We start from the raw sequence: 24,984 nt of genomic DNA on the forward strand, positions 1-24,984 counted from the left end.
GGATTTAACCACTGGACTAAAACAACAGTGCCTGAGAGAGAGAATATCAGTCTGTGTAGCTTGGAGTATGGAGACAGCAGGGGCGTGTGCAGGGTGGAGCATTGTTTGTGGCAGAAATGTATTGTGAATACTGCCTTCAGCTGTATCCTCTTAACTAAGTCGCATCCTTTGGTTAGTTGACTGCTCAGAGCAGCTGTCAAGCATGTGAAAACTCTAAACTCATACTTAATTTAAAATTTAATTCAATTTTTGATTCCTATTTGAAGCAATTATATGATCTTTGATCATTGTCTGGTTTTAGTTTTGACATTTAAAAATGTAACTTCTAAATGAAAATCTTCTTGATGAGTTTTTAAAATTGGTTTGTTTCCATGAAAACAGGCCATTGGAGTGGACATAGTTCTATTACCACCACACCTGATGGTGCATTTGACCCTCCTCCTTTTCCCCAGAAATCTCCCCTCCTCCTTCCCTACTCATCCTTTATTTAACACTAAGCCCCTGCCAAGCCATGTGCCAAATGCTTTGTGTGGGTTCTCTCACCTACCGGTCATGAGGCTCTCCCAGGTGAGTACTGTTAAGAGGCTCCTTTTTGTAGGTAAGGAAACCCACCTAGATAGGTTAGGTCATTTTCTGATGCCACACATCCAAGTCAGGTGCAGCTGGGATTCCACTTTGTACCAACTAGAGTCTCTTATTTCCTGTGTGGCATGGCTTCCTCTGAAGGTACCAGGTAATCTCAGGCTCCTGGAAGATACAGCCTATGAGAAGACCTAAGGATTGATTCATTATAATTTTCCCCTTGACTAGGAGTCTTTTTGTTCTTTTCTTTTGCTCTACTGACCCTTTAGAATGGTAATAAGATGGTGTCTTCATTGGTCAGGGTTCTTCAATAGAAGCAATTTTTACATCTAGTTTTATGATCCATTTTGAATTAATTTTTATGCAGGGTAATTTTTGTAATTAATTTGTAATTGCAAAGTCTCTGTCTAGGTTCATTTTGTTTTCATGTGACTGTCCAGTTGTTCCACTACCATTTATTGAATAAACTATCTTTGGTCTAATGCATTGCCTTTGCTCCTTTGTCAAAGATCAGTTGACTGAGTATATGTTTGTCTGTTTCTGGGCTCTCTCTTCTGTTCCACTGATCTCTATGTTCATTCTTTCATCAGTACCACACTCTCTTGGTTACTGTAGCTTCATAGTAAATCTTAAAGTCCATAAAACCTTGAGAATCATTTTGCTAATATCCACAGAATAAGTTGCTGGGATTTTGATGTGAATTGCCCTGAATCTATAGAGCAAGATTGGAAGAACTGGCATCTTGACAATATTGAGTCTCCCTATCCATGAACATGGAATATCTCTTTATTCAATTCTTTGGCTTCATCATAATTCTTCCTTACTCTGAGGAGATAGATCACTCTTTTGTTCTATTCAAGCCTTCACCTGATTCAGGGAGATCCATCTACACGGGGAAGAGCAGTGTGCTTCAGTCAGAGTCCATTGATTTCAGTGTTAATTCACCCAAAAATGTCCTCACAGAAAAATCATGTTGACCAAATATCTGGGCACTTGTGTCCCAGCCATGTTCACACATAGAATAAGCCATTACAAATAGCAGCTGTGAAAACTGTTAAGAGATAGGCTGACTTATGTAATTAGATCTATACAGTGGGCATGTTAATGTAAATTTTATGCAAGTTTGTTTTTTTCTTTCTTTTCAAAGCTTACACCTAAGGAAAACTTTTGAATGGAAGTTATTTTGCTACAGCAAAGAAAGTAACTTTAAAGAAAGAAATAAGTCAAGTATGTGTGTGTGAGAGAGACCTGTGAGAATAAAATCTTTAACAAGAAAGTGTCTTTATTCTATTGAACTTGGAGCTCTGGACCTTTGTGATATGTCAATTCAGTCTTGACAGTTTCTCTGCAGAGTGAGCGAATAAAAGACCTGTGGGAAGTTTTTCTGAGTGGAGAGAAAAAAGGTCTCCGACTCTTTGGAAGGATATTCTTTAAAAAGCAGGAACATGTTTAAAGCAATAGCAGAAATGCCTGTAAAGTGAGATATTGGCAGCTGGAGAAGAATTGGAGAGAACATACTAGGAAGGGAGAAATTCCATATTTTATTGGATAAAAATCTCTAACCAGAGAATAACGATCAGGGTTTAACTTTCTCCTAATAGTTTTAGAGGCTGTGTATCCTCTAGGCTCTTAAAGATTTGATGCAGAGTAATATGAGTTATTCTTTGAGAATGTCATAAATAGTTATCTTTATGGCTTTTGTTTTGTAAATCTTGGTTGTTTATACTGCTAAGAGGTATTTGGGAACTCCAGAGAAGCAGTTGGCTCCTTGAGGATGGGCAGTACCTTGTATTTCTTTCATTTCTGGGTGATGCCCTCATCTGAAATGAACAGTACTAGTGTTGCCTAATGGGGCTGTAGTGCATATTCCTTCAGAAGAACTCCAGAGAAATAGTAAATGTCTGTCCAACCTCCTAAGATGTTTATGATGCCAACTCAATTAAATGGATAAATCTCTGGCTTTCTGGGTTATATGCGCTGCAGCTGCCATCTAAAATGACTGCTTATATCAATGTGTAAGCAGTTACAAGCCAGGCACATGAAAGAAGTGGCAGTTCATTTGTGAATGCTTGTGGTGTGCTATTGAGTTAAATCGTACTTTATTGAAAGGTCTGTGTAATATCCATGGTAACAGTGGTTCTGCGTCTGAATCCAACAACTTATATTTCAACAAAAGATTAGTAAAACAGACACAATTTGCAAAGCCATTGAATCTGTCTGTCCTTCCTCCTGTGATAGAAATGTACCAAACACCTGCCATGTGCGTTTGTTACAGGTACTAGGCATGCTGTAGTAATGCAAGGGGCATGGATGGAGTGGATGGTGAGGCAGGAACTGCCGTCAGGCAAATGAGTACAAATGAGTAAAATGTGTAATTAATTATACGTTGTGTATAATTGTGAATGTCTGAATGGAAAGACTCTGGGACTCCAGCTGATCCTGGAAGTTAGGGAGGACCCATTAGGAAGTGATGGTTAAGGTGGAGAGTTTGCTGGGGATGCAGTGAGGAAAGTGTTTCTATGCCAAAGGAGGAGGGCATCAGGCCAGTAATGATGTCGCTGGAGGGGAAGACTCTAGAGAAAAGCAGTGTGGACAGCGAAGGGAAGAATAGTTGGAGAAAAAAAAAAAAAAAGAATAAGAATAGTTGGAGAGGGACCCAGTCGGGCAGGACATCAAGTAGGTTTGAGGGGTTTGAAATTTATTCTAAGATTCATTGGCTGTGTGAAATGATCTCGTGTCTTATTTTAAAAGGCTTATATTGCATATAATATTCAAAGTCAAGAGCTGTGCCATATCTAACAAAGAAGATCTAATAGAAATAAAGAGCTCTTACAAATCAATATTTTTTTTTTAAAAAGAGCAAAGCTTGATTTTAATAAATAACAGGTATGAGAGGACTCCCAGACACTCCTGGAAATTTGTGAAGCCAGGCAGTGGAATCTGTGATTCTCAGGCTCGGAAAAGAGGTCTGGTCTGTAGGGATAAATGTGGCATCTGTTGTCATTGCTGGGATTAAAGTCATATGAGAAAGGACTTTGTGTCGGTTCCATGGGTGGCTTTGTACTTGTGTGGGAGGAAGTTGAATGGAGGCAATAGGGAGTGAAGAGTTAAGTCTTCTTTGCTTAAGTTTGGTTTTGGGGGGGATCCCTGGGTGGATCAGTGGTTTAGCCCGTGCTTTTAGCTCAGGGTGTGATCCTGGTGTCCCGGGATGAGTCCCACATCTGGCTCCCTGCATGGAGTCTGTTTCTTCCTCTGCCTGTGTCTCTGCCTCTCTCTCTGTCTCTGTCTCTCATGAATAAATAAATAAAATCTTTTAAAAAAAAGTATGGTTTTGGAGGGGAGCAGAGAAGTAGGGTATTGACGGGTCAGAAAAGAGAGTTCAAGGGAAGTTTTTATACAAGATTGCATCATTCTAGGACTTGTAGGGGATGGCTTGGCTCAGTCTTTTTTTTTTTTTTTTTTTTTTTATGCTGCAGTGATAAGTCTGGTCCCTATAGTTTTGGAGAGGGCAGATGGGCATCAGAGTGGGAGCAGGAATGGGGAGGTGAAAGACTCAGATTTCCCTGGACCTGGGTACAGGATTGGAAGTGGTCAGGGATTTTGTTTTGTTTTGTTTCTTATTTAATTTAAGTTCAATTAGCCAACATATAGTACATCATTAGTCTCAGATATAGTGTTCAACTATACATCAGTTGTGTAGAACACCCAGTGCTTGGTTTTCACATAAGGAGAACACGCATGGCGGCTGGGGTGGCCCCTTCAGACAAGCACCACTTAATCTGTGTGTCATTGATGGAGGCACCCCTTGCAGCTCTTGCCCTAGACGGCACTGCATGCCTTTCTCAGGAGCTGGCAAAAAAGCACCATGCAGTCCCCTCAAATATCCTCAACAATGCATTACTGCCAATAGATATGCACTGATGTACTTGCCCCATTTAAACAGGCAAATGAAATACCATAAGAGCTTATTAGAATGCATTCATTTTCCAAGGAGCTGTGACTTGCAAGAACTGTAGGAGCAACTTCACTACAAGTGATGTGAAGTTGCAAAGCTACTGCTTATGCCAGATTGGAGTGCCAATGTGAGGAAATCTGATTTGAATTCTGAGTTTTAGGATGATCTCACATGTGCTAGTGTTCTTGTTTGTGTGTGCTTTCTTTTTTTTGTGTGTGTGTGCTTTCTTTGTGTGTGTGTGTGTGTGTGTGTGTGTGCTTTCATGCGTAATGCAAAAAACAGAAGTTGGGCTTGGATGTGCAAGACATGTAGACTATGGCACAATAGTGTGCTTTGCAGGTAAAAAAGTAGCTGTTGTGTGTAAACATTCATACTGATATAAGCATTGTGTATTATCTATTCACTATTGATCTTGGCCTCATAAAAAAACTTCAGCAAGTGACTGTCTTTGTGCCTGATGTATCCTATTGTATTAACACTATTACTGCCAAGTGTAACTGGAGAGATTGGCATTTTACCACTAGATAACAGGTGGTGATCAATTTTAAAATAATGTGATGAAGCAGGAATAGAGGCTAAAAACAAAGTGGATTCCCATCACAGTTTATATTAGGCATTATTAAATTGTCAGGTAGATTTTCTTTTTTGGTTCCAGTTTGTCAGTGTTTGAAGATGTGATCATTAGCATTAATTAGCATTAATATCCAAGTTAGGGAGAGGTAGTTAAGGGATTAGTGGGCTAAATAGTATCATCTCAGTCTGGAAGAAATTTTTATTCTAATTATAATTTCTGAAATTAATAAAATATTAACCATGTGGTTTGTATACCCATGGCCATCATTTTGTATTCGTGATCTGATATACAGGTTTATTAAAAGTTTAATTTGGATCATAGGGATTTCGTTTGTGGATCATTAAAGCATCATTTTGCAGTATTTCATATATGTTCTTCTAAAAGAAGACTGAATTAAAAAAAAAGTAACAGAAGACTGTGTTATGTAAACATTGAATGCATTAAAGAGGGAGCAATGGAGAGCATCATCAAAGAATACTTCACTTTCACCATGGTCGATCCTGTGTCACCAGACTGGTAACTGCCAGGAAGCTTTTTCTCATTCAAGGCTTACAACCACCCAATGAAATCATCCCCAGGAAAAGTCACGTATGACCCTGGAAGAATCTAATTTCAACACAAAGGAACTCTCCTGCTCTCATTCCCAATATTGAGGAAAATTCTGAACAATGTGTAGAATGTTAAGTAGCAAAGGGCTTTCTTGTTAAGAGTCTGTAAATACCGACCCAGGTTTTAATGATTATAATGGCCTAAATATTGCATGTTTTACTAATGTAGACTATTCTGTGGTTCATACCACCACTCATTGTTTCTCCTGTAACCAAAAGTCATCACTCTCTGTCGGTTCCTTCCAACAGTTCTTAGATTGTATTTTTGTGAAATTCTGGTCTTCAGAGCAAAATAATAATATTCCTTTTTGTAATTGTTCAAGTACATTTATATAACTGAAAGAGTCCCGGAAAATTGAATTGAGATTTTTTTTCCTACAGTCTACGATGGCGAGTACTAAGGAATGTATGCACGTATGTGTGTGTGTGGCAGGATAATTTTTTTTGGCATTTCTCACAAGCTACTACTATCTTCATCTAAGTTGTATTGATTACTGAAGACAGGGCACTTTTATCTGGATGTGGTCCCTTGCACACTGTGGGAGCTGACCGATCCCGTGGACCTGTCAAGTCATTTTGTGATCTCCCCTTCTGTTTGTGGGAATAGTTTAGTTTGAACCCCGTATGAAAAATTAATGTAGATACTTTCCTTCAAAAACCTCCAAGGGAAAGAACTGTACAGTCTTTTATTCTTAATAGTAAGTATAAGCGCTTCCATTTATAATTCAAGATCCACTGTTGCCAGTTCTTTTCTTCAGTGAAATCAGTGTTAAAGAATAGTTTCCTGATAAGTCAAAGGCTGCTGCTGCCTGACATCTTATTGTAAGGCCCAGTTCTGTTGTGCCAGGAGTTTCTGTGGATTGAGAACTCTTATTTATCTCTTCTTCCTCCAGAGACCCCATTAAAATGATAGTAAAGGAATAAAAAATACATAAACCAACAACAGAGAGAATCGAAGGGAGACCAGTGCAGAAAAGAAATTTGAAAATGTTCCTGACCACTTGAAAGCCCATGAAGGCTTGGTGACTACCGAGGCTTTTGGGGGGCTGCTTTAACCCCACAGCTGGAGAGAGTTTGAGGGGGCCTTGGAACCCCTACAGTGCTGGTGGGTAGGAGGGAGTTCTAGGTGGGGCTGGGAATGGCAGGGTTTAATGGGGCACCTGATTTGGTAGTGAGAGTCAGAGGCTAGCTTTTGGGGGGTTGCTTCCCAAACGGGACTTAGCTAACGCCCACTGGGAGTCACAAGGCCCCTGCTCGGGGTCACAATCTCCCATTCAGGTTTGCTGTGGTCTGCAATTGAAGTGTGATACGTGACCGAGGGCCATTGGACACTCCAGGGGAGCCTTGCACATAGGAGAGAAGATGGGAGATAGAGAAACAGCAAAACAGACCCCCCAAATCAGAGGATGCTGGGAAGGCAAGAGGAGAGAATCCCCTGGTTACTGTATTGAGAGGTTTTGAAAATGTGAGAAAAAGCCCTAGGAGAAGGGAACACCCCAACAGCAAGACAGAACCAATAGCATGACCAACAAAGTAAGTTCAGAGAAGCTTTGGTTGAAAGAGTGTCATGAAAATGGCCATAAAGAACCAAAAACGGGGATCCCTGGGTGGCTCAGTGGTTTAGCACCTGCCTTTGACCCAGGGTGTGATCCTGGAGTCCCAAGATCAAGTCCCACATCGGGCTCCCGACATGGAGCCTGCTTCTCCCTCTCCTTGTGTCTCTGCCTCTCTGCCTCTCTCTCTGTCTTTCATGAATGAATAAATAAAAAAAATAAAAATGAATTAAAAAGAAGAACCAAAAAAGCCTCTGTGTGTTTAAGCTCTGCAGATACAGAAATGTGACTCTTCTTTTACATGGAGGATACCCGAGCAAAGGTGGCCTGACTGCTCGTTGTAATTCTTCTCATCTTTCCAGGGAGTGGAAAGGCATGATGCACTGGACCTGTTCCACCTGGTGACATGGACAGAGCGGGGAGGAGTGTGTCCCTCTGACTTCAGCTTGGGTCTCAGTGTTCAGGATCTGCCTGAATGGGCAGTGTGATGAGCAGCTTTCTACCCATAGACGCGTGTCCACAGCAGACAGCCTCTTGGAGAAGTGAAGAATCGTTGAATTCTCTCTGTTTGTAGGCATGTGATGGGCCTGGGAGTCCAGCACAACTGGTGTTTCCCCAAATCCTGAAAAAAAAAAAAAAAGATAGTAATCTTCTGCCTTTCATTTGAAACCTTTTCTTTTTTAAAATTTTTTAATTAATTAATTTATTTATGATAGTCACAGAGAGAGAGAGAGAGAGAGAGAGAGAGGCAGAGACACAGGCAGAGGGAGAAGCAGGCTCCATGCACCGGGAGCCCGATGTGGGATTCGATCCCGGGTCTCCAGGATCGCGCCCCGGGCCAAAGGCAGGCGCTAAACCGCTGCGCCACCCAGGGATCCCCCTTTTCTTTTTTTAAAAAAAATCTCTACACCCAATGTGGGGCTCGAACTCATGACCCAGACAGAGATCCAGAGTGGCATGTTCAATCTACTGAGCCAGCCAGGTGCCCCTATTTGGAACCCTTTTTATAGACAGCTCTGTAAACCCCATAATGCTGTTGTGGGATTTGGGGGCCACCTCTGAATGTCTTCACAAGAAGTGTGTGTATGCACACGTGTGTTTTCTTTATCTGAAACTTGTGTTCATGATCCCTTCCTTCAGTGAGTGAGATGTGGGTTTCTCCCTCCAATGAGGTGTTAAAGTGAGGAATGTGACTTGGATTTTTTAAAAAAGCAAAGTTGGATAAAGTATATATATAATCTATATATTACCTCTGCTGAGTTTATATAATATTAAAGCTGAGTAGAACCTTGAAAACATGTTCATGAGAGGATTGCGCAAAGATCCTGATTTTATTATTTATTTTAAAAAATATTTTATATTTATTCATGAGAGACAGAGAGAGGCAGAGACATAGAGAGGGGGAGAAGCAGGCTCCCTGCGGGGAGCCTGATGAGGACTCAATCCTAGGACTCCAGGATCACGCCCTGAGCAGAAGGCAGACGCTCAACCACAGAGCCACCCAGACACCCCTAATTATTCTTGTGAATAAAGAATCTTCTTCTGAACTCTCAGGAGTGTCTCTGTATGAGTTAAAAACATGGGGAAGTCATTACAGCATTATGGAAAAACTTTTATCCATCCACTTTGTTTTCACTTTAACTGTGTCTTTCTTGCTGGAGAGTTCACATCTGATGTGGCAGGTGGTAGGTTTTCTGGAATTTGATCTGATGGAAAAGAGAATGACCATTGGGCAAAAAATTGGTTATCCTATTTGGGAAAGATTGTTCTGTTCCAACATCCATGCTAGTTGACTTTGAGTCTTTGCAGAGAGATGTTCTATAATAAATGAACATCTGTAGTCTTAAAATTTCTAATTAGAGACTTATGGAGACTCCCTGGAAAATAAGATCAGCTTCTATTGCAATGAATTCTAAGGAATTTCTGGGCAATTTTCATTGTACTAATTTTTTTTTTCATTGTACTAAAATTTAACTGAATTCAATATTACTTAAAATAAGTCCATTGACTGAGAACTATAGACTTGTTACTTGAATTTTTTTAAAAAAATAGATGGCAGAATTTTCTGTAATAGATCTTACATGTGAACATTTAGAGTTTTGAAAACTAAATGTTGACTGAAACAGTTTTTCTTTTAAATGTAACGATATTCCTGAGAACTGTTTCCTTTCTACCTCTTGATCAAAAATTGTTGGTGTATCTTTACAGCTAAGGTACATTTTTCAGGTAGAGTAATTTGTCCAGATATTCTATGGCACATAAAAGATTGCTTCAGAGCTTCGTGTAGAGACGTTAATAGATAGTTATAGGGCCTCTGGAACGGAAGGCTCACAAAGTATAAATTTCGGAGCTATCTCTAGTGTTCTCTCACTGTGACTCAGCCCAGTTTCAACATTGCATGATGTCTTCATAGGGTGATGGCATATTTAAAAATTTTTAACTTAAATGTTAACTTTGATTATGTGGATGTTAAAATCAACCCTTAAGTGAAGAATTGAACCTTATTCTTGCAGTGGGTATGGACATAAAGTCTGTCAAGTTCAGGTCCATCCTTCACTTGGCTATGCTGATAGGCTTTTTTTTTTTTTTTTTTTTGTGGTAAAGAGATATGAAATGCAGAAGCACCTGGGTGGCTCAGCGGTTGAGCTTCTGCCTTCGGCTCAGGTCGTGACCCTGGGGTCTTGGGATTGAGTCCCACAGGCTCCCTGGGGGGACCTGCTTCTTCCTCTGCCTGTGTCTCTGCCTCTCTGTGTGTCTCTCAATGAATAAATAAAATCATTAAAAAAAGAAATATGAAATGCATACTTACTGGGTGCAGTTGTATATTGTCCTCTTGGAACTTTTGGTTAGACAGTGATTTTCATATTATCTCTGTCGTGCCTAGGGTTTACATTCCTGATTTCTCTCCTTGCAAAAGCTTTGAGAATCCTGGATTCCCATGGAAAGACTCTTGGTAGGCTTGGCATCTGCTTACTTGAGTTTGAGGCTGGCTCTGACCCTTGTTTTTTCTATGAACTTGGGAAAAATTAGTTAGAAACATCCCCCTCAGAGCACTGTTACGATGATCACAAGGTACAGAGTAAGTTATAGTTACGCTTGTGAAGTTTAAGGTGAGTGCAAATTTTAATTCAATTGTCTCGTATGCCGTTGCCTTTGGTTCCCTCAGGAACTGTGGGCACGTTGGAGGGCTGTTTCCGCCCATTGAAGCCACTACAACAAAAATATCACTCTCTGCATGCCTTGTAAACAACAGCGATTTATTTCTCACCGTTCTGGAGGCTGGACGTTCAAGATAAGGCACCAGCAGATTCCACGTCCTGGTGCAGAGTTGACTGCTCCTGTTGTAATTGCAAATGGTGGTGGAAAGGTCAAGGAAGCTCTCCGGGGGTGGGGATGTCTCATTGTAAGGGCAGTAACCCCATCAGGAGGGCTCCACCCTCATGACCTCCCAAGGGTACCCCACCTCCTAACGCAGTGTCGGGCATTAGGATTCAGGAAGAATTTTGAGGGACACAGATCATTTAGTACAAACCAAGGGGCTAATTTAGAAACAGATATAGCATTGAAAGATGATTGCTGTGCTTTCTAATGATGGAAAAGGACACAGTAACACTTCCTGCCCCAAATACATGCATTACCCTTTGAGTGCGTGTGTAGAAAATGAGGAAGATGGTATTTTATTTGAGAAAGAACATTTGGTGGTAGAAGCCGATGATGAGTGAATTGCTGCTTCTTCAGCAGGGCCGTGGTCAGGATGTTGTATGGCATAAAGCTGGACTTTGCAGCCTTGTCTGGATCTCTTTTACAGTGTCTGAATTCTCCCACTTGGATTTTTTCTCAGGGTCTTATGATCATTAATGGGTAAGAGAGGGATATTGACTGAGGTGTGATGAAAATAGCAGGTGTTTCGATTGTTCCCCCTTCTGTTGGCAGGCATGCCAACACGTGTTCACAGTTTCAGCCTGGAGTTTGAGGGAATGAACAATAAGTATTTGGCAAGAGTGTAGTGTAGTGTAATAATTAATACACACTTATAACAAAACAAAAGCTGCTACTTACCAATTGTGTGTTATGTGCCCGGGATGCTTATATTTCATTGACATATGTATCTTCTTTGATCCTTATAGCAACCCATAAGCAAAAATGTTAGCACCATTATCCCAATGAGGAGAAATTATAAGATAAATTGGGTAAATGACTCAAAGTCATAGCCAGTTTCGGCAGAGCCCGCTATGGCGCCCAGGTCACCCTCATGCCATGACTTTGCCTTTCCCTCTACACCATTATGGCCTGGTTTCCTTCTGTGATAACTCTGTTCCTTGAGGTCTGGGCAAGGAATTGTTGCATCATGCCTTTGCAGAACACAAGGGATGTGCAAACCACCTGAGTCTCGAACCTTTCACAAAGGGTATTGGATGTGTTCTAGGCAGTTCTCACTGGCCTGCTGGCTCTCCAGGTGGCCCACAGACTGGGTGGACAGCAATCTGGGCCATGCTTCTCCTCTGTTGCTGACTTTCTGAACCCTGTGATGCCCCAGAAAGGTTCAGGGCCTCTGCTGGGTATGGATATAACTTATGGAAGCCTTTGGAGATCTGTGATTTGGGAGATACTCCAGGAAGTTAATGTGTTTCTCAAGGTTTGGGGGTCTAAGCACTCGGAGATTGTTGGCTTCCAACCTCTGAAATTTCTTTCTCCAAAGATGGGTCCGGTGCATTCCTTCCTTGTCCACAGAGTGGTCCCAACTGTTCAGGGCCCCATCACTATTGTACTCAGAGGGCTGTCGCAGCTTCTCACCTGGGTGTCTCTGCCCAACAACCCCTTTTGTTTCCACTGAAGCCCCTATACTATTTTCAGATTCATTTTATGCAGGGATTTCCTGTTTATTGAGTGTGCACCTTGGTTCTCTGGGCTGCTGCTCGGCGTCATTGTCATTTTGCAACGTCCAGAGCTGGTGATGAGGGCGCTGCCTTTGCCTGCTTCCTCCCTCCTGGGGCAGGCTCCTCAGCTGGTGCCTCTCCATCCGAAAAATCCCTCCTCCTCTTCTCCACCTGCCTGTGTAAACCTGTTGTGTAATTCAGAGCCCATCACTCTTGTTCTGCCTGTGAATTGTCCTCTGACTCTTCTGCTCCTCACTGGTCTCTTCCTTATTGGACCCTCCCTGAATTCTGTGCTTCACGATCCCTTCTTTTTGCCCACGGAAGTTTCTGGGTGGATTATCAAACTTCAGGGCCCCATATTCTTTAATTCCCCCTCCTCCCCCATGCCCAGCAAAATTGAGGCACGTGGTAGGCGTGAAGTTACCCCTCGTGGACAGATTTCTTGCCCCCATCTCAACGTGGTGCTTAAAATGAAGAGAAATGTGGAAATAACACATGTATACAGAAAAGTGCCGTGATTTTACACTTATCTGATCATCCCCTGCTGTGCTAACATGTGCATGTGTGTGTGTTTTTCCCCCATTCTTTTGTCTTGCCAGCAATCAAAGAGAAGTACACAGACTGGACGGAGTTCCTCATTCGTGATTTGACTGGCTCCCGGACAGCACCTGCCAACCTTCTAGAAGGTGTATGTATTGTTGTTATTCAGCTATTCTGTGTCTGAAGCCTCACGGTTACATGAGCACCTTTGCCTATATCCTTCAGCAGGTACATGTGTACATGTGGATATCTCTCTCCAGAGAGCCTAACTTCTTGTTCCTCCCTGAATTGTTTAGGTTAATGAGTCTCATGGCACTGAAGCATCTTCACCTGTGGTACAATCAATAATGTGGAAAAATTGGTTCTGTGTGAACATGTTTGTAAATAATCCCTATATTAGGGTATCTTTCCCACTATCCTGTGCGTGTAAGCCTCTGTCCTAGATTAGTGACTGTAAATAAAATCCCGAAGGGTAGCTGTTTTGTAGAGGTGACCACAAAGCCTGGGTGTGCTCTACTGTAGTCTTGAAGCATGATGATAAATGGTCTCGTTAACAATTCCATTCTGGATGTGTAACCTGACGATAACACACGTGCGTTAACGTAATAATTGAATTAGCCTCCCTTGTGAAAACAAGAGGGGACCTGGTCAATCGTATTTCAGTGTGGTTGAAGTATTTTTAAGGTATTGAAGAGAACATCATTTAATATGCAATCTTAATGTTCGTTTGACAATAATTTTATGATAAAGCATTTTAATATTTACTGTATATTGTACAACAGAAGGAACATGGTACTGTCATAAATGATTATCGAGTTACCAAATCTGCTTGAGGAATGCCCCCCATCAAAAGGGGGAATCATACTAAATAACAAGGATACGATGTGGATTTTGATATTATCATTATTCTCTTAACATTAACTGTGCATTTCCCTCCTCTTATAAATGACATTGACTTTTGGAGCACTGCTGTCTAATATACCATTATCCGGTTTTGTTCTGTGAAGATTTTTACCTGGTGTATTTGTGTATCTTAATGGCTCCTAATTTGTTTGGTTAACAGATCAAAATGATGATTCTTCACCCCTTGTATTACTCTGTTCATTCTTTTTTTTTAAAACATATTTGCCTACAAGGCTGACTGAACAAATACCCTTTTCAAGTGCTAACATATGCTGAGAAGGTTGCTTATATGGGGCAGTAATTATATATATGTGTGTGTATATATATGTATATATTCTCTAAAACAATAATCAAGTTAAGTGTAGAAATAACTTTACATAATTGTCTGATGTATCTGATCGTTAATGTGTATTGGACATGTCATGTATGCATATTCATACTTTGCTCACATAAAGTATGAGAGCATCTTAATCATTAGCGTGGTAGCCATTGTAAGATGAATGAATGTCTGTTGAGTCCCGGGGTAAGTCTATACCCCACCGTCTATGGGCAAATAGACATTTAGCTACCACATATTTTCTAGCTGGAGGCCAATTTGGTGTGACTCTTCTTAAAAGCATGCTTATTTCTAACAAATGCAGTTTTATCTGGGAAGGGTGATTTGTTTGTTGAGAACCGAGCACAAACTGTTATGTTCTGTTTACTTATGATTCTTGTTGGTGGACAGAGGGCTGGGGGGAATGAACGTGTGTGTGGAAGGAGCGGGACGAGGATGGGGGTGGAGGGAGACACCAGACTGTTTGCCAGTAGCTTGGATGATGGTGTGAAAAAAATATTATCTTCAACTGTCATCTGTTTCCATGAGAACCTTAAAATAAAGTTTAAAATAAGGAGTTTTGCTTCTGTTTAAACAGCCTCTGCGAGGGAAAGGCCCTATAGACCTCATTACAGTTGATTCCTTAATAGAACTTCAGGATTCTCAGAGCCCTTTTCAGTACTGGATAGTTAGTGTGATTGAAAATGTTGGAGGAAGATTACGCCTTCGCTATGTGGGATTGGAGGACACTGAATCCTATGACCAGTGGTTGTTTTACTTGGATTACAGACTTCGACCAGTTGGTTGGTGTCAAGAGAATAAATACAGAATGGATCCACCTTCAGGTAAGGGCCAAAGCTTTTGATGCTGCGAAGTATTTTGGAAAAAGATGTGGTATTTTCCAGGATGTGTCTCTGGAGAGTGGTATGTGTACGTGAATATGAAGCATTTTAACCTCAGAATACTCTATGGAAACTAGAACTCAAGACCTCAGTTAATAGTGTCCTAAAAGGAGAAAACCGTGGAAGCTGTGGTGATGCTGATCTCTCTCCTCTGGAATCACTGATTCACAAATGAAAGACACAATGAACTGGGGCTTGGTCATATTCTCCCCTCCCCCCCCCCCTTTTTTAGGAATTTTGACAGTCTTGGAAGTAGGTTCCAAAATATGTCTATCCATATATCCTCTATGGTCCATCCACTCATTCATCCATTCATTTATCCATCCATCCCCATTCATCTATATCCCTCCCTCCATCTGTCCAACCACCCATCCATCCACCTATGCATCTCCTCCATCCGTCTAGCCTCCCACCTATTTTTCCATCCATCCATCCATCCATCTATCCATCCAACCAGCTATTCATCCATCCACCCATCCATCTATCCATGCATCTGAATATCCAACCAAATGCATATCATTATATAATCTGTCCTGATCTGGAACTAGCAAAGAGAAAATCATCATACATTTTTCCTGGCACGTCATGGATTTTAATTACCTTCAAGGGCACCGTCAAATGACTTTCCACAGAGTTAACTGGATAAGACAGTGCATTATGCTTCCTGACATACCTCACTGGGCAAAAATCTCACCGTTCACAAACTAACCATTCTTGAATGTTTACTATGTGCCAGGTGATTTTCTATCTGCTATGCCTTTGTTTCGATTACAAAAAAGTGTTCCTTGTTTGGTGTGAATATTTCCTTTTCCAGCAGAGAAAATTGGAGACTAAGGTTAAGCTACTTGTCCAAGGTCATCGAGCTTGGAGAGGGGGATGTGCTGTAGTTCAAATTCCTAGGCCCCATGTTCGTTTCTTCCCATTCCCCCTGCTGCACCTACTGGCCTTACAAACCTTTTGATGGGTATCCTCAGAACAACAACAAAAAAAAGTTGGATCCTTACAAAATTAAAGATGCCAAGGTAGAAATATTAATTTCTTCCAGAAGTTGCTGTTTCTCATTCTGATCAACTACACCAGGTATATTGGAAGCAAAGAGCCAAATCATTTGTTAAAATTGCCAGAGATTTTTTTCTTTCCTATTAGTTGCCAGTGCTAGTCTCAAGTACATGAAACTGAGGAGTTACATTTTTTTCCTTTTCTGTCACTCAGGGGCTTTAATTGAAAAAAAATTCTTGGTTCTGTATGTCATGTATTTGCATTTGTGTTGAGTTTGACAGGCATATAGACACGTAACATGGTATTTTATTAGTATTATTGTTGTCAACGTTTTGAGAAGCAGCCAGGAAATCCATTTATACCCTGAGTAATTTTGGACTATGATGACAAACAAAGGGCCTGTCAGTGTTGAGAAAAGATCTAAGCTCACATTTGCCTTGGGATTCATAACCTAGCAGGAGAAATTTACTTTGTGTGGGAAGTTGGGTGTATAAATCTTAGCTTAGTATCTTAATTGCTTTATAAATTTTAGGAGATCCCTGTATTTGCCAGTGTGAACATTTATAGCAAAGCGAAGGATTATTAGTGGCTTCTTAGGTTCTGTGCAATGTTCCTTTGCTGCGAAGTCATAGGACTCATACTCAAAAGCAAGAATGGAAAGTGTCACCATAGAAACTTGGGAAATATTTGCATAGAAGAGCTCTTTATCTCTTTTTTAGATCATTTAATATCTTTATAAGATAAGAATAAATTGCATTTACTTGTCTTAGTAATTTTCTGGACACGAGTTGTCCATTTCATGGAAGAATTCATCGGTTTCCTTAAAGAATGTGGAGAAGGCATTCATCGTTAAGAGGTTATTTTCCCAACATTTAAATTGTTGACAAGAGAAGCTTTGTAAGGGCAGAGGAAAATAAAAGGCAAAAGGACACTCCAGCTGTGGCCTTTAGTTCTTCGGATGCAGCAGTTACAAGATGAAAACTGGATTCTCTTGGCTCATTTAGCAGAGCAACATGCAGGGTGATGATTATTACCCATGTTTTTATTATTTTTTAAAGTTTTTATTTAAATTCTGGTTAGTGAACATACAGTGTTATGTAAGTGGACAATACAGTGAGTCGCCACTTTTGTACATATCCCAGGGTTCATTATGACAGGTGCACTCTCCCCTCCCCATACCTGTTTCCCCATCCTCTCACCACCCCTCTTATAGCCAGCAGTGGGTTCTCTAGAGTTAAGACTGTTTCGTTTTGCCACTCTCTCTTTTTCCCTTTGCTCATTTGTTTTGTTTCTTAAATTCCACCTATGAGTGAAGTCATACAATACTGTCTTTTTCTGACTGATTTTATTACACTTAGCATAATACTCTCTAGCTCCATTCAAGTCATTGCAAATGGCAAGCTTTCATTCCTTATGATGGCTGAGTAACATTCCATCATATATGTATATATTCCATTAGTTAGTCAGTGGACACACAGGCTGCTTCCATAATTTGCCTATTATTTACAATAATAAAATAATAATAATAATAGTTACTTTGGGTTTGTGTAAATTAATTTCAAGACCCAGCGTAACCTAGAAGTTACATGGTAATACTCATTCCTCTTTTCCTTTGCTGAAATATAGGTGGGAATGAAACTTCAGACTTGCATAAAAAGATGAGCTCTTATTCTTACTCCCAAAAACCCTGAACTAAATGTGAAGTGTTAAGTGTGAGAGGGAGATTTGGAGGTGTGGGGGCAGCAGTGAGAGGATAGATGTTTAGGGTGCACCATGAGAGAAAGCCGTGTGACCCCCACCCCCATGCCCGCTTGGCTGTGCGGCTCCACTGACTGCCACCATTGCTAAAATGAACCATAGTTCTTTTTCAGTTCTACTGAATCTTCCTACTCTGTAAAGGGCATGATATTTTTCAACTGTTCAGTACCCTGATAAAGGTAGAAATGAGAAATAGGAAGTGCAGTTAGTTTTCAAAAACCCTAGGAGAGGGGGCTGCTTTTATGCCATCCTCCAGAGAGGCTTACAGTCACTGTGCCTTTCCATTTCTGGTACATATCGGAGAAAATAGGTTGGGGCTTCCCACCCAGGGCTGTCCAGGGTGCATGTAGGTGTTGGTGGAATCCAGCTTCAGTGAAGAATGGGTGAGGGAACAGGAAGTGGTGAAATGTGAGGTGATCAAGTCCTGAGTGTTTCAGGCTTCATCAAGAAGTGCACAATACAGCAAGTCAGCACTTCCGTACATCACCTGGGACTCATCACAGCAAGTGGCCTCCTTCATCCCCATTACCTCTTTCCCTGTCCCCCTCATCTCTCCTTTGGTGACCATTAGTGTGAGCATTTTTGGTCACCTTTGGTGACCATTTTTTTTGTTTTTGTTTTTCGGTTTTTTATTTTGTTTTTGTTTTTGCTTGAGGAAAAAAATGTGGTGCAAGAACATTGCAGAAGGGGTTCTGTTTCCAGTTAGTTTCGCCCTGTACAAGTAGAATGAAGTCATCGGGGCAGAGTTTTAACTGACATTATTTCAGGCATCATTCCAAACCCCTTCGTTTTACAGTAATGAGTCTGAAGCCTAGAGAGGTTAAAAGACTTGGTGGTTCAAGGTCACACAACTGGAGCAGAGCTGCAGCTGGAACTCTGGTGCCCAAACTCCCAGGCCAAATCTCCTTCTCCTCCGTTACACTAACGTTGGGAGGCTTAAAAAAAGTGTGTGTGTATGTGGGGGGAAGACGAAGGGTCATTTTTTCCCTCCATGAATTAAATCAACTTTATAAGCTATAAAGCTGGAGTTGTCCCTTTCCTTCAGTATTGAGTGGAGGATAAACTGCCCCCATGTAGTGATTTTCTGGCATGTGGGCCTCCTTTGTGTTCCATTGGGTTGCTAAGCATGTCCCGTTGTTGGGGTCTGTTTTTCCAGATGTGGCATGGCCAACCCCCCCCCCACCTTGCTTTGTTTAGAACCAAGAGGATTTTTGTAGCCACTTGAACTGAACATCGGTGTCTGCTTCCCCTCTCTCTCCAAGTGCCTGGAGCAGTGCCTGGCACATAGTAGTTGCTCAGCGAATATTTGTCTAATGAATTGACTGAATAGAAAGTTGGGTGTGTCTAAAGTGGGGGAAAATCAGCCACATCCTTCCAGGAGCCCAATAATTGATGGGGCTTTGGAAGCCAATCTGGAAGGGAGGGCCTGGTGTGAAGACACCCCCAAAATGGCCAGGGCTGTGCTGTCCTCTTTAACCCTGATATATGGGGGGAGTTTTTGAAGACGGGTCAGATCAAGTGGAGATGCTCTGTTATTTAGCACCCAGCATAGCTCTGGGATCTACTCAATGCACAAGAATATGGTCTGTGGACTTCATGGTAATTTTTGTTCCCCTAGAAGGGATGTTTACCCTCAAGCTTGAGGAAGCTAGCAGAGTAGGAACCAACATAGGTCCAAGTTAGCTTCTCCTTGCACTCCTGTTCCTTGCTGCAGAGCCCTGGGCAGTCCCTTTGCTTTCCTCCTCTGGAAAATGGGGAGTGATTGTGAATTTGCTGTGCTGCTGAGCCTTACCCAAAATGATGGGCGTTTTTTGAGTATTCAATCTGTAGTCAGAGTTTTATGGTCATATTTGCTTTTCTAAGAAATTTAAGTAGGTCATTGAGGTCAGGAGGTTGTTATTTCTTATTTTATTTTATTTTATTTTATTTTATTTTATTTTATTTTATTAAGATTTTGTTTATTCATGAGAAACACACAGAAAGAGGCAGAGACACAGAGGGTGAAGCAGGCTCCATGTGGGGAGCCCAGTGCGGGACTTGATCCTAGGACCCCAGGATCACGCCCTGAGCCAAAGGCAGACGCTCAACCACTGAGCTCCCCAGGTGCCCCGACGTCAAGAGGTTTTTAGAGACCCCACCTGCTTTCATGTTTCTGGATACTCAGAAATCAAGGTAGAGTCCTCCATGTTTTTGCAGAGACTGAAAACACATAACTTTGTGAGGTCTTTCTCACGTGTATCTATCGATGTTTTCCTGTTGTTGTTTTTTTTTTTTTTTTTTTTTTTTTGCCTTCGCAATCTTTATGTCAACCATTTCTTTTTCTTTTTCTTTCTATTTTAGACAGTTTGTAGAGTCAGGAGGTTTCTGAGCTGTTTCTTTTTCTTTTTCTTTCTATTTTAGACAGTTTGTAGAGTCAGGAGGTTTCTGAGCTGTTTCTTAGTTGAGAACAGTCCAAAGACACTTTCTATAACCGTTAACTCAGGTGACCATGATGAAATGCTATTGCAGAAGGTGGAGTGGTTTCGGACAACACAGATGATTTTCTCACAGTTCTGGAGGATGGGCATCCCAGATTAGGACCTTGGCAGGGTTGAGTTCTGGGGAGAGCCCGCTTCCTGATTTGTGAGTGGCCTTTTTATGTGCACACAGGGAGAGAGAGAGAGAGAGAGAGCTCTGGGGTCTCTTTCATAAGGGCACTAATCTCATCCTGGAGACCCCACCCTCATGATCTCCTCTAACCTTGATACCTCCCAAAGACCACATCTCCAGACAGTATCCCATTGAGGGTGAGAGATTCAACATAAGACTTGTGGAAAGACACAAACATTCAGTTTATAGCCTTCCCAGCATCTCTTAACAACTGAAGACCAGTCTTTGCTTGCTGGTAAAAGAAGGAAGGAGTGGTGGTTGCAGGGTCGCAAGGAAGGTGATCACCCCTCCAGGCCTTCATTGAGTCTGAGGCTTGAGCTGATGGTCTCACACTCCGCTCTTGGTTTCTGCAGCTCTTGCCTTGCAAGAGTCCACCAAATGCTTGCCCAGAGGGGAATTGCCTGATTTTCATGTAGGCTTCTAGTTAAAGATGGATCAGGCCAGATTTTAATTGCTTATTACTTCCCCACAAACAGAAATCGACATGATACACTCTATTAAATCACCTGCAACACAATCATTTTAAGAAAATAGTTTATGTTCTCTTAATGGTGCTACTTATTGTCCATAAACTTGCTGGTGTAACCAAGCGCCTCGCTGTCTAATGAAACACACACATAGAATATTGTTCTCTGCTTATTGAAACCATTAGGTGTTTAGCTTTTGCAGGTGGTTGAGCATACTGCAAAAACTGCAGTTGATTTTCACCTTTTAAGAGAAGTGTGCCTTGCCATGGGGTTACATTCCATAATAGGGCTTTGTAGCCTCAGAAAGAAGACAAAGGGTCTTAAGAGTGTAGGACAGAGACTCAAATCCTGTGGAACCTCAGTTTCTCAGTCGATTCAGGCTGCTGCAGGGAATATATAGCGTAGAGCGAGTGGCTTAGAAATAGCAGCATTCATTTCTCACACAGTTGTGAAGGCTGGAAATCCGAGATCCAGGCAACTGCAGGTGTCTGCTGAGGGCCTGGCCTGCTTCCTGGGTCATAGACAACTGTCTTCTTGCAGTGTCTTCACGTGCTGGGAGGGGTAAGGGGGCTCTCTGGGGTTTCCTTGGTAAGGGTACTAATCCCATTCATGAGGGCTCCTCCCTGCCTTATGACCACCCAACGGCCCTGTCTCCTGAGCATCACTTCAGGGGTTAGGATTTCAATGTAAGATTTTGGGGAGATAGCAACATTCAGCCCATAGCACCAGGCTTTTGGTTTTGGTAGGAGAAAGAATATCAAGAGGACCAGGAGCTCGGCTTTCTGGGGCAACACAGTGGGTCCCATCGTGCTCTGCCAGGTGTGTGGACACGGTTGTCAGGAAGGGCTGCTTGCGTCCCTATAGGGAGGTCACCGGGTCACCAGACTCAGTTCTAAGTGTCCAGCTTGAACTCTGGTCAGGTGGGCTTTGGCTCTGTCTGGCATCGTTTTCTTGAGCCGCTCTTCTCTTACCCTCCTCTTACCTTCTGCCACCCCCAGACTGTGGGACTCCAGACACCAACACAGCGGACCCTCTACTGCCTTTTCCCACTCTTCCTGTCTCATCGTTGGCAATCATTATCCTTTCTCATGCCTTGCTTCTCCTTTTACCACCATGCCAAGGCTGAACTCTGTTGGCCAGCTTCCAGATCCCTGGGGAAGTGGATTTATTCTCACCTACTTGGGAACTCTAGGCTCTTGTGTGTTGTTTCCATGCTAAGCCCCTCCTGACCTGTGTCATGGGCATGCTTAGGGCTCTGGAGCCGTCTGAGCTGCTTCCTCTCCACTGAGATGTTGGTGCAGTGGCCCTGGGCTGAACCATCTTCTCGTCCTCACAGGACAGTTTAGAAGGCTGTGAACTGGCCCCTCTTGCTCCTTTGTGGGACCCTGTGACAAGCAGTTTCTCCCTCTGCTCCCCTTGCCCAACTGTGGGTGATGCAGGTACCATTCATCTGTTTTCTGCACAGGAGATAACGGAGGCCTCACTGTGTTGTATGTCAGAAGCTCCTAAGAGGAATCCCATTCTATTCTTGTTCTGATATAGAGATGCCAAATTGGGAGAGAAAGAAAATTCTCCCGAGGTAGAAGAGTATGAATAAAATGCTAAAAAAGGATTATAGACAGAATCTACAGTAGAGCCTGTTTTGTCATTAATGACCCTTTACGTGACTTTGCGTAACTGACTGTGAGTGACAGTGGGCTGTGCCTTGAACACCTGACTCCTTCTGGTGGCATCTCTGTCCTACGATAATTACGGGAGCCTGAAAAGGCTCAATAAACTGCTCGAAACACAGCTTTAGGCTCAAGGTGAGTTCAAAAGCTGTGGGCATCGAAATATATGGCTGTGCACTGAAAAGCAGACATGCAAGAAATTAAAAATATGGCCCCAAAGGTTTAACGTTGCCTTTTAACTGTGCTTAAATTCATATTCATGTCCTGATGGTCTGTCTGAAGTAGCCTGGGTTGATATAGGGAAGGTATAAACATATCTCCTTCAACTGAGTGCTTCTGCAAATCCTATTTTGATAAGGTCTTAAATCCGTTGAGATCAGATCATAAAATCCCCCTGCAGTCTCAGCAATCGGTGAAAACAGTGCTCAACAAATTTTTTCTCTCTATTTTGCATTCAGCCAGAGTAACCTCCCTTCGTAAATCCCTCTGCCCACCCCCCCATCTCTACACCCCCACTACTGCCTGGGGGAAAATATGGGCAACATGTGGTGTGTTAGCAACATTTCAAGTGTAAATATTAAACTTGGTTGGTAAATTTTAATTTACCTTTTAATAATTTTCTGGCTTACGTGGGCTATTTTTAGCATATGAGAGCTTAGAGATTTAGTGAAAAATATGCTGTAATAACTGAAAATGCCAGACAAGAGTCATTTCAAGTTTAGAAATTTATCCGATAATAAGTTCTTCATCAGTGGATATTACTTCCCAGGTGATGCAAGGAATTTGGGGCAGCGGATGACTGGAGATGGTGCTAATGTGATTTGTGCCAATAAATTACATACGGAATGCCCACAGAATGCATGCAAATGTTCCCTGAAGGGGCCCTGTGAAGTTTATTCTTCATTTCTGATAACTGAGTCTCAGGTTGCTCTTAATCATCGGAAAACCCATCAGCAGGTGGCCTTTTATGGGGCAGGGTGTGAATTCTCATGGTTGCTGAGTGCGCGGAGTGACTCTGAAAACTTGGAAGATAAAATTCAAGAGACAACCACCCGCAGAACATTTGAGTCTTAAATGCTTATGTGGTTTGCTGTTGATACAGAAATCTATCCTTTGAAGATGGCCTCTGAGTGGAAATGTGCTCTGGAAAAATCCCTCACTGATGCCGCACAGTTTCCTCTTCCGATGGAAGTATTTAAGGTAAGATGTCGGTTCCTAGCGACTTGTTTATTACTCTTCTCAACAGCAGCCGTTCTTGAGTGAAAAGTTTCTCATAGCGAATCCTTTCCCACCTGCTCAGCCAGTTATCATTTGAAATGTTTAAAATGTTACCTGTGAGCCTGTGCTTTGTTTTGTCATCTTCCCAAGTACTCGTGTTACAAGATGCTGATTGAAATTCTGTGGCTTTCTTGTTTTTCTCCATAATGTATTATTATTATTTTTTTTGATATAATGTATTATTATAGAATAATAACACCTTCACCCCTTACAAAGGGAACAACAACAACAGCAAAAAGTTAGCAAGTCTGTTTTTGGTATTTGTTTGGTAAAAATAATAGAAAATGATGCTCCTCTTGACGGGTCAGTCGGTTCTCTGGATGGACCAAGAAGTTTGAGTGAGTATCTGATGGGCCATAGGCCGTGAGGGTTGGGGGTGCCAACAGAAGGGAAAAGAAACATACAACTGAAATGGATCACTATGTTCCTGACACTTGAAAATTAGGCCTAACACTTCCATGTAGATGAATATGAAGCTGTGGGGGGGATGATGTGTGCGGCCCAGAGGAAGTCCTGAAATGTCCTCTTCCTACCTGGACCTCGAGTCCTGGGGCAGTTCTAAATGTGGTTGCTGTCACCTGGCAGAAAGTGGTCTTCCCATCCCGAGGGGGCACGTTTCCGCTGTGCCGTACACATCCCCTGTGGAGAATACCCGGGCAGCAAGAGCTTAGGGCCTGGGTGTGGGCGCTGGTACGCCGAAGTCCTTACTCAGAATTTAAAGCCATTACGACAAATTGTGAACCTTCTCTAGCTGCACTTTTCCTTGTTTATAAAATTGGACCTAAAGAGATGGCTTTTAGGGACCCCTGGCTGGCTCTGTGGTTGAGCGTCTGCCTTGGGCTCAGGGCATGATCCCGGGGTCCAGGCTCCCCTCGAGGAACCTGCTTCTCCCTCTGCCTGTGTCTCTGCCCCCCCGCTTCATGTCTCTCATGATCAAATAAAGTCTTTAAAAAAACAAGATGACTTTTAAAACTAGTGATAAAATTATGTTCTGAAGTTTGAGTGATGACTTCTACAGTGTTTGGATCCTACTGTATAAGAGGAGCAGCATCAATAGACTAGGCTAGTAGGGGTAGTGATCACTGGCAATGAAACAATGTTTTGAGGGTTTTGTTTTGTTTTTGCTAACTCATCAGTGACTTCATTCCTCACTTCTCCCACCCTCCTTCCCTTGCTTCCTTCTTTCCTTCCTTTCTTGCTCTCCTGGTAACATCCTACCCTGGAAAAGGTAAAAGTAATAACTAAAAACAAAACAACTTTTACTTTTCCATTACATATCTGGCTCTACGGCCTCTTTGCGTCCGCCTTTTTGACCTCTATGGTCAATGTCCACTGTCTTCATGGTGGCCTTAG

At 42.1% G+C, this 24,984-nt stretch overlaps 1 protein-coding gene across 6 annotated transcripts in view; it reads left to right on the top strand.

The window, feature by feature from the left end:
• SFMBT2 (Scm like with four mbt domains 2) overlaps positions 1-24,984 on the top strand; it is a 217,060-nt gene that overhangs the window by 91,569 nt on the left and 100,507 nt on the right. For 5 of the 6 annotated variants that reach the window (XM_025445576.3, XM_025445580.3, XM_025445579.3 and 2 more), the window contains exons 5-7: positions 12,749-12,837; positions 14,507-14,753; positions 23,456-23,553. In XM_025445576.3, the coding sequence (XP_025301361.1) occupies positions 12,749-12,837; positions 14,507-14,753; positions 23,456-23,553 (434 nt within the window). Of the gene's footprint in view, positions 1-12,748; positions 12,838-14,506; positions 14,754-23,455; positions 23,554-24,984 lie in introns of those variants that run through there. The other variant, XM_049101160.1, reaches the window with a different exon arrangement.

Source organism: Canis lupus, chromosome 2 (assembly GCF_003254725.2).
Source record: "Canis lupus dingo isolate Sandy chromosome 2, ASM325472v2, whole genome shotgun sequence".
NCBI classification, from domain to species: Eukaryota; Metazoa; Chordata; class Mammalia; order Carnivora; family Canidae; genus Canis; species Canis lupus.